The 17,354-nt window shown below is 40.9% G+C and overlaps 1 protein-coding gene across 2 annotated transcripts in view; it reads left to right on the forward strand.

Annotated features, from left to right (window-relative positions):
- PLXNA2 (plexin A2) overlaps positions 1-17,354 on the forward strand; it is a 469,574-nt gene that overhangs the window by 210,440 nt on the left and 241,780 nt on the right. For both annotated transcript variants that reach the window (XR_013274456.1, XM_077481163.1), the window contains exon 4: positions 992-1,126. Coding sequence is in view for 1 of the 2 variants with exons in the window: in XM_077481163.1 (XP_077337289.1) it covers positions 992-1,126 (135 nt within the window). In the remaining variant the exon portion in view is untranslated. The remainder of the gene's footprint in view (positions 1-991; positions 1,127-17,354) is intronic.

Consider the following 17,354-nt stretch of genomic DNA (forward strand, 5'->3'; position numbering starts at 1 on the left):
AGGTGGTGAACTGTGAGAAGGGGGCAGAGTGATGAAGTGGAAGGGGGTGAAAAAGTGACGGGAGGGAGTTCAAAAGTGAAGGGAAAAAATGGAGGGGGGGTAAGGGGAAGGATAGTGTAGAGTGTGGATGAAAAAAAAGGCAAAGTGATGAAGTGAAAGGGGGGAAAAGGGTGACGGGAGCGAGCAAAAGGAAAGGGAAAGAAGGGAGGGGGAAAGGGAAGGATAGTGTGGAATGTGAGTGATCGCAAGGTGATGAAGTGAAAGGAGGGAAGAAGTGACTTCACTTTTCTTTGCATTTCACTTTGTTTGATGTGTTCCGTTTGTCCATGCGTGTTTTTGCTTTTGCTCACTCACTTTTCTCACCCTTTCCATGGGTTGTTTCATCTCTCAGAACTGGTTATGAAAACTGAAACAATCAGTCCCACACTTCACACTATCCTCCCCCTTCTTTTCCCTCCCCCCCTTTTTTCTATTCCCTGTGTCACCCCCCTTTCCCTTTTTCACTCCATCGCTCAGCCTTTTTTCACTCACACCCCCACACTATCCTTCCCCTTCCTCCCCCCTTTCCCTCTTTCCCTTTTGTTATCCCCTCCTGTCACTTTTTCCCTCCTTTCACTTCATCACCTTGCGATCACTCACATTCCACACTATCCTATCTAATCGGCATAGATGAAACACATCTAGCCCTTAAAATATGTTAATTATGGTTTGAAATCTTGTATACTATTAACAAGACTGCTGTCAATCAACAAGGAGTTAATAATGAATCATTATGGGTCATCATAGATTATAATAAACCAGTATTTATGAAGAATGTTTATAGTTATATTGAAAAGATGAGAACAATTATAAATTGATCTATAATATAATATTTAGAAAAGTAGTTGCTACAAATACTAAGGTTAATAAATGTCTAGACAATGCTTGAATTTACTTGTAATTGTTTTAAAAGGGATAAAAAAATTAATTGAGCGTTTTTTTTTTCTCTCAGATTCGTGCAGATGGTCCTCCATATGGTGGCATTCAGTATGAAGTGGTACCGGTGATGAGAGATGGAAGTCCCATTCTAAGAGACATTGCTTTTTCCTCTGACAACACATACCTTTATGTTATGTCGGAGAGGCAGGTAATCAAATTAGAGAAATGAACCAAAGTACCAATTCCAGAAAACATCTGTGCTGACATCCTCACAATACTTAAATAACAACATTTCTGGAAAGCCAGCATTGCCTTTAGCAACCAGAGCTAGTTTCAGGCTCTTACTAGAGAAAGATATTCTTATTAATAAGTTCTTGTTTTTTTTTCTATTTTTTTTTAATAGCTTGGAATAGAGTAGGGAATGATCATAACCTCTATTGGGTTTTTAGGATTGCAAAATTTGGGAGGCGATATGGATTTTCGTGGTACGTATTCACATAGCTATATAGTTTAAAAAAAAAAAAAATTGTTCCTCTCTTGGGTTTCATAATTTGCCATCTCTAAGGCCTCTTTCACACGGCCGATCCGTTCAGGTCGGCTGTCAGTTTTTCGGACGGACCTGAACGGATGCTCCATAGAGGTCTATGGAGTGTCGGATGTCAACTGTGACAAGTCCGCTGACATCCGACCCGCTCCAATCCGAAAAAGTGTGATGGAGGAAAAACCTATTTTTTCATCCGTCTGCGGATCAGATCGGGTGGCGACAGACTCTACGGTCCGTCATCATCCGATCTCCCATAGGGGAGAGCGGCACTGTGATAGGTCTGTCCATGCGCAGTGTGCAGAGACGGACCTGTCATCTGCCTGCTCAGCGGGGATCGATGGAGCGATCCCCGCTGAGCAAGCGGATATCCACGGGGCGGATCATCACTGATCCGCCCCGTGTGAAAGGACCCTTAGAGGAAAGATCTGTCTAGAATTTTTTTCCGACCTTACTGTCCTGGAGACAGAACAGGTCATAAGTAGAAATTTCCCAGAAGTTAAGTATTTTCTATTTTAGTTATCACTGCAACAGTTGTCCCTTTTTTTTTTCTATTTAGAAAATCAGAGCAAATTGAAATGCAAAAATGTCTTGTTAAGCAGTGATAGTTGATTATAATGAGAGGTCTGTAGTGCCAAAACTCATCCTGTGTTGGAAGCACGGTTGGTGTCTAAATGGATGTCCAAACCAATACTCTGTAAGTCTACTATTTATTTAGAGTTTGGGTAGGGGTTCACATCAAAATGTTAATACATAACATACCTTATTGTATACCCAGTGATTTCATTCCTGGGTTTATGTGCTTCTCTATGCAATGCAAGCAGATCATGGTTTGTGGGAGGGTTGGGTGCTGCACATTTCTTTCTAACAACTTGAAACTGTGGTAATGCCCACATGTAATTCTGAGCCTCCATGATTGAGGGAACTGAAATCCAATGATAGAAAGGGGCAGGCCAGGGACAGGCAGGCAGGGTGAGAAAGGGCTAATGCAGGCTCTGTCCGACATGCTCCATCTTTTAATACACATTATAAAAAGCTGACAGTGTGCAGGTAAATGAGTAAGCAATTTCAATACAAGAGAGGAGGAGCATGTACCACTGTGCAAAACTGAAGGAAAGGTTGGGGTTCAGCTTTAAAGTTATTGTAATGCTTATGTATGCAAATGGTATTTATTGGCTTGCCACTGGTTCACTTTAAAGCGCCACGAAACTAAAAACCGAAAATGTGATATATTGCAGCTTACCAATCATTAGATGCAGTGGCTGCATTCATTTTCTTTTTTTGAGGCTTTACCCTTCTGTTTTCACTTGGTGATCTGGTCAGTTACACATCTCCTGTATTACAGTGCCCCCTCTCTGGATGATTAGGACAATAGCATTGTTAATCTAGGGTTTAACTTAAATAAAATATGATCATTGTAAGCACTACTGTCAGTGGTAAATGGTTCATTAACTCTGTAAATGCTATATATGCCGATATATATAATATATATATATATATATAGATATAAGAGAGCATGTTCTTTTGGAAAAAACTTACTGACTGGATCACCAGGTGAAAATAAGGGAAAGAAAGCCTAAAAACAAAAACAAATGAAATCATCACATCTAAAAATTGGTAAGCAGGAATTTAATACATGTTTGCTTTTGTGTTTAATACTGCTTCAAGTTAAGGTTGCCTGGGACTTAAAGAAGCAGCATGTTTAACAAGCTTCTCTTCCTATTACAGGTCAAATATTTTAACAAATATAATTTTTTCCTTCATACAGAAGCACCGTTTTTCTATTTTGATGTGTAAATGTATTAATCACGCTAAAAGATTTCAGTAATAATAGCAGTGGCAGCTCTGGCAATCCTCTCAACAAAGTGGAGGAAAATGTAAAAATAAATACATAGACGTAGGTCTGTGTAATTTGTCCAAATCGCATTTACCAAGGTGTCATCTTGAGCCAGCTCGTATCCAAAACACGGAAGCCTTTTCTCCACACTTCGTAATTGTTTGTGTCGGGCTTATGATAATTCAGAATTAAAGTAAAATATATTAAACCTTTTCCCCTTCTCGCTGCAGGGGACATTAATGCACGTTTTTCTCTTGCAAATTGACTTCGTAGTGTAAAGATTAGAGCAGCCTTGGTTTGTTCAGCTTGCATAGCAGCTTCTTAGAATTCAGATTTCATGCAAATTTAGGAAAGTAATTCAGGCTGCTGGCAGCTGTATAATGAAAGCCTAAATGCAAATCAGACTAACTGGGCAGTTGGGCAACAGTATACCTACGTGCAATAGGCTGAGGATAATGTCAATATGTACCATTTGATACTGTTGTAAGCAGTTGAGAGGTTAGAGAGAAGTTTTTCATGCATGTTTTATATACAAACACACATGTGCATATATAAAGTGCACACATATGTGTGCACACTTCTACTCTTTCTTTATCGCCTGTAGTAATATTGGCAAATTAATGTGGTTAAATAAAGCACCGTATATTATGAAAGTGAGGATAGGTGCAATAAATGTACCCCTTCTACAGACTTGCCTACCTGAAATCCTGTATGTGGGATGAAAATGGTTCCAAAATCCAATACATATGTATTTATATTAGGGTTTCTCAACTAGGGTTCCTCCAGAGGTTAATAGGTGTTCCTTGAGCAATGATCAATTTCTGCCTGTCAGATAAGAACCTACTGACACTGTTTATCTGTAAGGGGGTAATTCTTCCCAATGACCACAAGTGTAAGGAGCATTCTTCTCACTGACCATCACACTAATGTATCATGAGATACAGTAATTTTTAGCAGGGGTTCCCTGAGATTAAAAAAGTACTTAAAGGGTTCTCCTGTTTTGAAAGGGTTGAGGAAGCCTGATGTAGATCATGCAGGGCAGCCATCAGAAATGTTGAGGCCCCTTACACGGCTTTAGGCCTGGGCCCCCCAGGGCTCAACCCCAACATTCCCCAGGGCCCGCCCACTGGTAGTCCACTTGAGTCATGGAAGATTTTACCCCCTCCTGACCAGAGTACTGTTTGTTTGCGTTATAAACAAAAAAATTAAAAACTAAAAAAAAATTCTTCATCATTCTACATATTTTTAGTAAAAAAAAAAAAAATAGCAATAAGTGTATATCGTTTGGTTTGCGCAAAAGTTATAGCATCCACAAACTATGGGAAATATTTATGGCATTTTTATTTATTTTTTAATAGTAATGGCGGTACTGCAACATTGTAATGGACAGATCGAACACTTTTGGACTTTTTTTGGGACCATTGACAATTATACAGTGATCAGTGCTATAAAAATGCACAGATTACTGTGTAAATCTCACTGGCAGGGAAAGGGTTAACACTAGGAGGCTATCAAGGGGTTAAACGTGTGTTCCTTCAGTGTGTTCTAACAGTATAGGGGGGGATGGATGGTGCAAGGCATGGATGGGGATGCGTCATGGAGACTGGAGGGATGGATGGTGCTGGGCGGGGATGGGGATGCGTTGTGGAGACTGGAGGGATGGGTGGTGCAGGGTGGGGATGAAGATGATTGAGTTGCATTGTGAAGATGGATGAGGATGACTCTGGGTGGGGATGATAGGTAAACAGTGAAGAGGCTCTCCAAAATGTAAGTCTCATCTGCACCCAGTCATCCATTTTAACAATGCAACTCAATTATACCACATTACATATTTGAGACTTACCCCCATGCTGCACTCTTGGATGGATCTGCATCATGGCACCTGTTATTGCTGTCCATGTGCACCAAGCTGGCCACTCCCCCTGCCCCTGTCCCAATCAATCACAGTTCAAGTAAAGCAGCAACAGCCATCAAGCTCCGCCTCTGCATGGAATTGATGATGAGGAGAAAGCACTGGATACGATCAGCTGCTGTGTGTGTCTGTGTTCAAAAGAATCCTTCACTTGCTGGTGAAAGTTAAAATGTCTTGGATTCTTCCGTGCGCATACAAATTCTGATCAGCTGCTTAACCTTTCCTGTTTGAAAGAGTCTGGACTTGTAGATCTGATATCTTCTGGTGTGGGGGGGGGGGGGGGGGCTTGGGAGTGTGCTGTCGGACGACTGTGCTGTTGCAAGTGAAGTGACAGTGTCACATCTGGTGGATGTTTATCTGCTGTGGCTCTGGTTGGGGAGGAGTGGGCCCTGATTGGCCGGGCCCCTAGGGACACTTGGGCCCCTTACATATGTAATGCCTGTACTCCCCTGATGGCGGCCCTGTGTAGATGTCACTTTTCAAAAGTACTAATTCCATGCCTGCTAATCTTTACACATGACATAATGCCCACAATAATTGTGTCTGAATTTTAATAAGTACTGAATTTTTGGAGTGAACCATAAAGTATTGTAATTGTAGTAGTGTAATAAGATGTCAATGCTGATCTCCATGAATACAGTACAAGTGAGTGTTGTCACCCTAGGACAGGTATTACGTTGCTGAGGCGCCTGAAAAAAGAAAATAATGCAGCCATCTGAGGATCAAAAACCGATTATATTCCATTTTATTCTTGGGCTTAGATTAATTTTAAGGTAGCTTTATTTTGGTTCTATACTGTAATATGTCTATATATTAAATGAAAGCCAAGTCCACACACTTGAAGAATGATATACTGTATCTTTGCATAGATCTCTTCCTATACAATTTCAAAAAATAATTTTGTGGTACTTAGCACTAAGTAATAGCACCAAGTAACATTCTTAGCAAGTTTTTACCATGTTAGCCATAGATAGCAGTAGGAAATCAAAACTGTAGGCCATACCTTTCACTGACTGATTGAAAATAAGCAATCTTTCAAAAAACAGACTTTTATGTAGACCTCTTTATATATACATATATATGAGGACTAGCATTCTATAAACTGCAGTGCAATAATACATAAATGCAATAGATCTTTTAAATACATAACCACGTGGAAATTTCCCGCTATTCAAAGTATTGTGTACAGTGGGGAAAATAATTAGGAAAAGGGAGATATCACCGCTCCAGGAAAACAAACAGATAATAAACTTTCTCTCGGTTTGGAAGTCATAGGTGCTAGCAATTGCTAGTAGTAATAAACAGGAAAAGATTCTGGACAGCCTCACTCTTGAAAAATAGCCTTATTTTATTAAGAAAAATTCTGATCAAAATAAAAGATGGAAATCACAGCAGACAAAAAAACTGAAAATAATTACTTGATCCCCTGAAGATTTTGTACATTTGCCCACTTACGTGAAATGAAGGATCTATAATTATAATTATTATACATGATTTATATAGCGCCAACAGTTCACACAGAGCTTTGCACACATCTCAGGAGGGATTTTGGTCTACTCTTTTTTACAGATCTTCGCTAAACCCTTAAGGTTTCTTGGCTGTCAGCTCCCTTATTTCATTTTCTATAGAATTAAGGTCTGGAGACTGGCTAGGCCACTCCCATAACCTTGTGTGTGTCTCGTGGTATGTTTTGAGTCATTGTCATGCTAGAAGACCCGTTCATGACCCATTTTCAGTGTTCTGGCTGAGGGCAGAAGGTTTTCCTCCAAGATTTTGCAATACATGGCTGAAACTGCCCCAAAACATAATGTTTCCACCTCAATGCTTGACTGTAGGGATGGTCATAGTCAGCATTTTTCTTCCTCTAAACATGGCAAGTCCCTCTCCTCAAGAAGGCACAAGTATAGTCATGCCAATGAACATCTAAATGATTCAAAGAAGGATTGAGAGAAAGTGCTGTGGTCAGTTGAGACCAAAATTTAGCTCTTTGGCATTAACTCAACTCGTCATGTTTAAAAGAAGAAAATTGCTGACTATGACCCTAAGAATATCATCCCTACAGTCAAGCATGAAGGTGAAAACATGCTTTAGTTCTGTTTTTCTGCTAGAGGTACAGGCCGACTTTGCTACATTGGCCAATAGATGGGGCCATGTATTGTAAAATGTTGGATGAAAACCTTCTTCCCTCAGCCAGAACAATGAAGATGGGTCGTGGATGGGTCTTCCAGCATGACAATGACCCAAAACATACCGCCAAGGAAACAAGGAAGTGGCTCAAGAAAAAGCACATTAAAGCCATAGAGTGGCCTAGCCATTCTCCAGACCTTAATCCTATAGAAAATTTATGGAGGGAGCTGAAACTTCCGATTGCCAAGAGACAGCCGAGAAACCTTAAGAATTTAGAGAAGATCTGTAAAGAAGAGTGGACCAAAGTTCTCCTGAGATGTGTGAAAACCTGGTCACCAACTACAAGAAACCTCTTACCTCTGTGCTTGCCAACAAGGGTTTCTCCGCCAGATGCTATGTCATGTTTTTCTTGGGGATCAAATACTTATTTTCCTCGCTGAACTGCAGCTCAATTTATAACATTTGTTTTATATGTTTTTTTCAGGATTTTTAGTAGATATTCTGTCTCTATCATTTAAAATACACCTTTGATAAAAATGATAGACCCTTCATTATTTTGTAAGTGGGCAAACTTAAAATACCTACCTAATACTATGAACCAAAAAAACAAATATAAAACTATAAAGTGCAATAATATTATGAAGTGTTCATTGTATACTACAGAGTGCAAACTGCATTACATCAGTGAATGTGATTGGAATGAGAATGAGCACACCAGCGCTAGCTGGTGTCTTGTTACCTAATTGGATAGATTGATAGCAGCACAGCCATTGTCTCATGCTGCTGTCAATCAAATCCAATAATGCGGTGGCGGGGCTGGGTCCTGTATTCTGTGTGAATGGACACAGATGCGGGACCCGGGCAGGTGTCCACCAAGGAGAGTGCTTCTCCAACATGGACACTTGATGCGGGGAGGAGCCACCAGCACCGCTGAGGGACCCCAGAACAGGAGGAATGGGGCCACTCAAAATGAACTGCACAGTGGCAGGTAAGTATGACATGTTTACAACCCCTTTAATCCATACAACAATCCATGAATCAGTATTCCAGCGCTAATACAAAATGTCCTTGTGTCTAAGCTACACACTCCTAAAGCCAGCAAAACTCAAATCACATTTTTGAAGCTCATCCTTGTGCTTTATAAATATGCAGCCATACTGACACTTTTTTTTATTAGACTCCTTTTTTTCCTTCTTCAGATATGGTGTCATACACTGTAAAATGATAACCATATATCCATAAGTACAATGGACAGGTTAACAACAGCAGACAAGGAATGATAGATGAGAATACAAAGATAAAGATCAGTAGGGCAAGAAAATTATGAGTCCAGGCAGTAAAGCAAAGATATGAAGTACGTATATTTGGTAATGACATTTGATCATTTCAAATGTTATCTGTCTAGAAGCTGAATTGTGAAACTACACAAAGATGATAGCTTAGTTAGGATAATTTTCTTTCTCCTTCCTCGAGATCCTGAAATTCCTCACCAGGACAGTGACCCTCATATTGAATACTATGGTTATTTCAGCAAAAGCAATCTGCCACTGATTGTGGATCCATTGCTTTGCGTGTGCAAGAAAAAAAAAAAAAAATATATATATATATATATATATATATATATATATTCCTGCAAAAATGTGTGCAATTATATTTTTTTTTTACAGAGATGATCCTAGCATTTATTTTGGTAGGAATGCATGTCCTGTTTTACCAACAGAAAGACCTATGGTTGAACATTGCACAAAAATAACCAGATACTGTAGATCTAAAATAATATTTTCCCCTATAATAAGTACCTTCGACTGTGGTAATTTACTAACAAATAGTCAGTTTTCTGTTTGTGTCTGCAGGTCTAACACCATTTATGGAGGCAGATGTGCTTATCTTGCATGGATTTTTTTAAGGAACTGTGGATAATCACTTTAGGAGGTTACCTGAAAGACTTAAGTGGAGGTTGTGGGAATACCTCTTATTTTAATACCTTTGTTTAGTACTGATTTCAGTGATGAGTAACTACATGGGTTTTTCTCACTTGAGTGGATGACATTTCAAAATGTTTTCCCTGTTAATGTAAGTTGCCAATCCATGGCTGCAAAGCAGATGTGATTGTGCTACAGTGCATCCGGAAAGTATTCACGGCGCTTTACTGTTTCCACAGTTTGTTATGTTACAGCCTTATTCCAAAATGGATTCAATTCATTATTTTCCTCAAAATTCTACAAACAATACCCCATAATGACAACGTGAAAGAAGAAATCTGCAAATTTATTAAAAATGCAAAACTAAAAAAATCACATGTACATAAGTATTCACAGGCTTTGCTCAATACTTTGTTGAAGCACCTTTGGCACCAATTAAAGCCTAAAGTATTTTTGAGTATGATGCTACAAGCTTGGCACACCTATTTTTGAGCAGTTTCTCCCATTCTTTGCAGGACCTCTCAAGCTCCATCAGGTGGAATGGGGGAGTGTTGGTGCACAGCCATTTTCAGATCTCTCCAGAGATGTTCAATGATGTTAAAGTCTAGGCTCTGGCTGGGCCGCTCAAGGACATTCACAGAGTTTTCCCATAGCCACTTTGTTATCTTGGCTGTGTGCTTAGGGTCATTGCCCTGTTGAAAGACGAACCTTCACCCCAGTCTGAGGTCCAGAGTGCTCTGGAGCAGGTTTTCATCAAGGATGTCTCTGCACTCATCTTTCCCTCAATCCTGACTAGTCTCCAAGTTCCTGCTGCTGAAAAAACATCCCTTCACTGTAAGGATGATATTGGCCAGGTAATGAGCTTTACCTGGTTTCCTCCAAACATGACGCTTGCCATTCAGGCCAAAAAGTTCAATCTTTGTTTCATCAGACCAGAGCATTTCATTTCTCATGGTCCTAGAGTCCTTCAGGTGCTTTTTGGCAAACTCCAGGCAGATTGTTATGTGCCTGTTACTGAGGAGTGGCTTCTGTCTGGCCACTCTACCATACAGGCTTAATTGGTGGAGTGCTGCAGAGATGGTTGTTCTTCTGGAAGGTTCTCCTCTCTCCACAGAGAAACACTGGAACTCTGTCAGAGTGACCACAAAGTTCTTGGTCACCTCCCTGATTAAAGCCCCTCTCCCCCTATCGCTCAGTTTGGGTGGACAGCCCGCTCTAGGAAGAGTCCTGGTGGTTCCAAACTTCTTCTATTTGCTCATTGGGAACTTCAATATTGCAGAATTTTTTCTGTACCCTTCCCCAGATCTGTACCTCGATATAATCCTGTCTCAGAGGTCTACAGACAATTCCTTGGACTTCATGGCTTGGTTTGTGCCCTGCAATGCACTGTTAACTGTGGGACCTTATATAGACAAGTGTGTGCCTTCCAAATCATGTCCAATCAACTACATTTACCACAAGGATGCTCAGTGGAAACAATATGCACCTGAGCTCAATTTTGAGTGTCATTGCAAAGGCTGTGAATATTTATGTACATCTGCAAACTGGGACAGGAATCGGATAGCATGGGTGTGAACACCCATGCTATCTGATTCTGCTGCAGACCAAAAATAGGGTCCTGTGCGAGTTTGATGTGAATTCAGCCATACTGTCTTTATGGCTGAAATCACATCGTACAGAGATCCCATGTGATTTGCAGTGCGGTGCGAATCACATCCGATCTCAGACATTGCACCCGTGGGAACCAGCCCTAAGGGCCATTCCGGGCATAGAATTAGCTTATTTCTTTGGTGGGCAGCACAGTCATTTGCTTTCAGCCATGACCAGCAACCTGTACAAATCATAGACAGGTACATCAGCTTTTTGCATGTAATTTTACAAAGAGCGGTTACATGCAGTTAGGAATAAATGAACGGCCCTGGACACAAACTGTCTGGTCTTAACGGCATTTAACCAATCACCTTCTAACCTATCATTGATCTGTACAGAGTGCTGGCTGCGGCTGATCATAATCACCTGTGATGCCTGCAACAGAAATAAGCTGATTCTTGGTAGTATATGGCCCTTATCTGCCATCTGAATGAGCCCCTAGGGTTAAGTCTTCCATTTACAGTGTATTCTGTATAACCTAATTTCCCCCTTCGTTTTACCATTCTTCCGCTTAGTCTGTGCCTTGGTTTTTGCTTATGCATTTTTATAAAAAGCAAGAGGAAAAATCCATTTAACCAATGTTGGATAATTACAAAGAGTGAAATTTTTTATGTTGCCCATTTTTGAAAGTGCTGAAGTGTGAAATTTGAAATCAAAGCAGAAACACCTAGTACTCGTATTTTTCTTTCATTCTTCTCTCCCTTCTCAAATCTTCATTATTTCACAGTCTTTTCGATGTAGCAATACTCTGTAGTAAATGAGTTCCATGGTTAGTGAGCTGATCAGAAAGAGGAATGCTCACACTGAGTGCTAACATGGAGACATAACTCAGTTTGTAGGCAGGAGAGTAACCAAGAAACGCAAATTCTTCTATTTTATTCTTTAATTAGTTTGAATTAGCTATGGGAATAGTGGCGTAAAATAACCCATCCAAGGGTGAAATGGAAAAAGGGATAGGGTGGCTCTCTTTGGTATATTAATATAACCAGGGAATTACAGATCTGTCTTGCTTCACTGTAGTACCTGTACACTTGAGTCTATAAGATTCAGAAATGAACTGCTGCCTTTCACAGAGGAGAGGAAGTAAAATGAGGCATTTGATCTTCCTATTTTGCCTGCAAGAAGGATTTTTTTAAATATAATTTTACAAGAAAATACAATATTCCTTTTGGTAATTATGCATCATAATATTCCAGCTTTGTTATGCCCTGTACAATGACTACCAAAGTTATCTGAATAACACAGATACCAACATTATCTGGAAACAGATTTTATTCTACTTTTGGTTATCATTCATTTGTTCATAAACTTACCGGATATAGTGATGGTTGATCCCTATTCCAAGTTATGTTTCCACTAATTCTCTATACGGTAATCCATGCAGAACTGGGCAGACTTTTTTTCTGGAAGGGTTGCGGTTCTGCAGTGCTCAAAATCAGTAATTAACCACTTCAGCCCAGGAAGAATTTACCCCCTTCCTGACCAGAGCACTTTTGACGATACGGCACTGTGTCGCTTTAACTGACAGTTGCACAGTCATGCGACGTTGCACCCAAACAAAATTGACGTCCTTTTTTTCCCACAAATAGAGCTTTCTTTTGAGGGGGATTGCCTCACTAGAGCATGACAAAAAACACTGCTTCCGATGACAGGGAGCAGATCTCTGTCATGTTGCTAGGCAGAAAAGCAAAATGCCTTGCCCATTCTGCCGCTCCGTGACACGTTCGAGGGCCCCCGTGGGCACGGTCACAGAGTATGCGGCAGGCACGCGCACACCCACAATGCCGCGATTTTAAGGGGATGTTCTTGCATGCCCATTTGCCCAGCTGTGCCATTGTGCCGACGTATATCATCGTGCACTGGTTGGCATTCATATCCACTTTGTAGAGCATGAGCACTTTAATTGGGATTTGGAACTTTTTATTGCTTCAACTTTGCAACAGAAGTCGCATTAGTTTTAAAATGTGAAATTTATTTAACATTTGTGGCACTTAGTACGGTATATTTGTTTTTATTATTAGTATAATTTTGCACTTGCAAGGTCTTATTCACTGCAGTTGTTAATTTATATGGTATCACTTATTCATACCAATAGTTAGTTTTCCCATGTTTAGAACAGTACCACAGCAAAATGACATTTCTAAAGGAAAAAAAGTCATTTAAAACTGATCGCAGCTGTAATGAATTGTTGGGTCTCGGCAATATAGATAAAACTCATTGAAAAAAACAGCATGGGTTCCCCCCAGTCCATTACCAGGCCCTTCAGGTATGGTATGGATATTAAGGGGAACCCTGTGCCAAAATTAAAAAAAAATGGTGTAGCCCCCCCCCCCCCAAAATCCATACCAAGGGTCTGGTATGGATTTTAAAGGGAACCCTGCACCTAAATAAACATAAATGGCGTAGAGATCCCCCCAAAACCCGTACCAGGCCCTTATCCGAGCACATAACCTGGCAGGCTGCAGGAAAAGAGGGGAACAAGAGAGTGCCCCCTCCTGAACCATACCAGGCCATATGCCCTCAACACGAGGAGGATACTTTGGGGTCGCCCCCAAAGCACCTTGTCCCCATGTTGATGGGGACAGGGGCTTCATCCCCACAACCCTTGCCTGGTGGTTGTGGGGGTCTGTGGGTGGGGGCTTACCTGAATCTGGAAGCCCCCTTTAACAAGGGGACCCCCAGATCCCGGCCTCCCTCCTATGTGAATTGGTAATGGGTACATTCTACCCCTACCATTTCACAAAAAAAGTGTCAAAAATAGTAAAAAAGACAAGAGACACTTTGGGACAATTAAAAAATAAAAATGTCTCGCGATGTAGATCCATCTCACGCCACCCAACGGGCCGAAAAAAGAGAAAAAAAAGCCACAACAGCTCTGTCTCCATGGAAGGCTCCTGCTGAGTGACGCTTCTTCTTAGTGACAGCTGTTATATAACTGAGGACAGGGCCACCCAGTGACGTAAACAGGTGACCCCCACCCCCCCTCTGACTCCACCTGACGCATAAACACCGCATAATGTTCGTTGTTCGCCGAACGTCCGAACAACCAAAGTTCAGCCCGAACTCAGGCTCGGGCCAAACCGTTTGCCCATTCCTAAATGTAAGGTACTTACTGTGTCTAAAATGTATCCCTTTTGATATCACTTATTGTAATCCACTGTGCCCTCAATATGAGCAACAGGGAGGTACCACAGAAAAGCTATGACTCCCTTAACCCCCGCTCTCCTCCTCTCGCCACTCATTTGCATATTTGACCAACCAGTCAGTGAATATTTCCTCTAAACTTTTGAATAAAAGTACCCACCCACTTATTGAAGAAGCACTTACCCAAGTTCCGCAGCATCCCTGTTGTATTTGATAGTCTTACATTTTCAAAGTTTCTTCTGAAGTCATTCTTTCATTCGTCAGCAGCTGTGACTCATTTATTTATACTGCAGTTTATCAGCAGGTCTTCCTGGAACTGATAAAATAAGTGATAAACCCATAAGTGATAAAAAAAAAAAATAACTGCAAGAATACATTCTCATAAGGAATACATTATTATCGTTATCATGGGAAACGTATCCCTCCTCCCACTCAGCATGATGTTGTTGAAATTGCCACCCATATTCCGCAGCCATTCAGGCTATATGTGAGTTCGAATTTGGGAAGATCACGGCCAATGAAAGGTTTACAGCCCACAATAGAGTGCAAAACAGGTGGAAATAATAAGGAATGATTCAGAAAAATACAATTGCCAGTGATTTTCATTTGCAGTTCTAGTTTAAATAGAATAAAAAACAAAAGGCCATTATAACAAGATACTGACATTTCATAACCTTGATGGCTTCCTTCCTCAAAGTACAACATTACCATAGCGGTAAACATCAACATCTTGTTATGACAGACATTTGTTATTTTATTTATACTTGTTATACTATAAATTGATATTTGCTGCTTATTGAGGTGTGCTAGGCTAGCTGCTTTCCTTACATACATTGCACTTCCCTGCCATCTTTGTAGACACACAGCACCCTTGACAAATGGTACCAATATGAAACGGTTACCTCAGTGAACCTGAGGTCATTGCTGAGAGGGTGCCTACAATTTTACCTCAAAGCAGCGAGACACTTACATGCGCAGCAATATGAAAATTATGGTAAGATTTGTCTGCTGTTGCCATGGTTTGCGAGAAAAAAAAATTGTGTTTAATTTTTGGCAGTGGTAGAAAGTTATAGTTGGTTTGCATTAATCAGTTAATACTTAATCAACTTGACTGAAACTGGCTTATTGCAGGTATATAAAGTATATACATTTTAAACTAAGCTGAGGATTTTATTTTTCATTTTGGGTACTAATCTTTAACATATTAGGACTGATTATCTATGGCCGTCTAGATAGCAGGCTAATTTGAGTGTGACTTTTTAAAACCGATTTGTTATTTTATTTATCCTGTTGTACCAATATCATTCACTAGGAATTAGTGGTAACCCTGTTTAAGCAAGGTTGGGGTTCTTGAGGCCAATTCCAAAAGAGCCATATCTTGAACAATGTTCTTTAATAACGGAATTGCTTTAAATTACACCTAAGGTGAGCCTGTGGCCAGGCTAGGGAAAGCCAACTAACTACATTTGCATTCTAAGCATTATATTACCTTTAAAACATATTTGCTTACTCTATGGATTCATTTTATGGGAAGCTTGTATTCCAGTTGCTCTCTCAGACTGTCATTCCCCCTCCTGTCTGTAACACTGCATTCTTTTCATCTCACCACTCCAATCATTTATGGTCTCCCCAACAGTGTATGTTATGTAAACAGAGGCTGTAGCAGCATAGTGTGATTAGCATACATGGTTGCCATGATGAGGCAAACCGGGTTCTCCCTGAGCAGTCTAACATGGAAGAAGCTCATGGTGCAGTTGCAATTGAATTCAAAATTCAGAGAAGAAAATTTAAGAGATTGCATTATTATTCTGAAGTGTGCACAGTCATAATATTGGCCAAGCTATTTGTATTGTCACAGTCTAGGCATTGCTTTGCTTGAACTAAAGGAAAAGATTGAAGGCATGCCTAAGTGGTCACATACTAGTGCCTCCTCCACACATCAATACATGGGCATATCAATCTTCTTCCTCTTTTCATCACTGTGGAGCTGGTTTCCTGTGTGCCGAACATTTTCTTATGTGTTATACTAACATCACTCCTTTTGTATCTCCACTATTGTGTTGTATCTACTGTCTCCTCTTTCATCTATCGTAGTTATATAAACATATACAGTGTATGTGCACATGCTGTATATAGAAAGTATAATATAGAAAGAATGTATTATGTTAGATATTCCATAGGTACAGAACCAGAAAACAGAATTGCAGTTTAATGCAAACACATATTCCTACCTATCCATGCTTTACCCCAACTTTTTAGGTTATGGAGAGACCAGAATACATGGAACACGGGCTGACTGACCATTCGGGCAATTCAGGCAGTGCCTGAGGGCCCGGGCCACTAGGTGGCCCCATGAGAGTCTTGTGGCAGGAATAGAGCAAGAAGTGATTTTTCTTTGCCAGCTATAGCCCTCCATAGAGTGGGCTGGCAAGCGGCTCTGCTCCACTCAGTGTGGCCGAGCAATGTGCAGGGAGGAGGGAGTGAGGCAAACAGCAGGGAGAAGACCAAGCCTGCTATACAGCTCTGTGGTGCCCTGGCATCTCCACCTCCATCAAGCAGTTCACATGATACAGTGGAGGGGCTGGGGCATCTGACTTGGGCATGCATCGGCTTGAGTATACATTACACAAGCACGTTAGCTGCCTATCAAAAGTTTTGTGTGTTTGAGAAGGGGGTGGGTACAGAGATGTGTTAGGGGTGCAGAGGTGTACAGGAAGTGGGATGCACACTGCAAAGATATATATGTGGGTACAGATGGGTGTTGTGTGTTTGTTGCAGAGATGTGTGATGGAGTGCATGGATGTTCCGGGGTCACAGAGTCATGCAGCTGCTTGGTGTTACAAAGGCTTGCTGAGGTGTGCTGGGGGATATAAAGAATGCTGGGAGATGCAAAGGTGTGCTGGGGGTACAGAGGTGGGGGGGAGAGATGTGCAGAAGAGTACATGTGCTGAGGGGTATTAAGGGTATGGAGGCATACTGAAGGGCACAGAGGATTCTAGGGGTGGAGAGATGTACAAGGGGCTTTGATGTTAAAAAAACATATAGCGAGATATATGGTGCAGCTTAGTGTATCAGGAATACTCATAGAAAAGACGTTGGCCTTTATGGCGCGGAGGAGGGGGCACCGTAATGAGAGAGGCTCTCCATTATGGAGCAGTTGAGAGACTTACTTGGATAACGCAGATGTATCGGAGGACCCTCTTCCTTTGCGCTGTAGGTCAATGTACCAGCTGTGCTATGTTGTATATCTCACCTTTTACTACACTGGTTTATTTCTATTTTATCTGTCTACTGTAACATTTA

Source organism: Lithobates pipiens, unplaced genomic scaffold, assembly GCF_037356315.1.
Source record: "Lithobates pipiens isolate NorthernLeopardFrog02 unplaced genomic scaffold, aLitPip1_a1.2 Scaffold_16, whole genome shotgun sequence".
NCBI classification, from domain to species: Eukaryota; Metazoa; Chordata; class Amphibia; order Anura; family Ranidae; genus Lithobates; species Lithobates pipiens.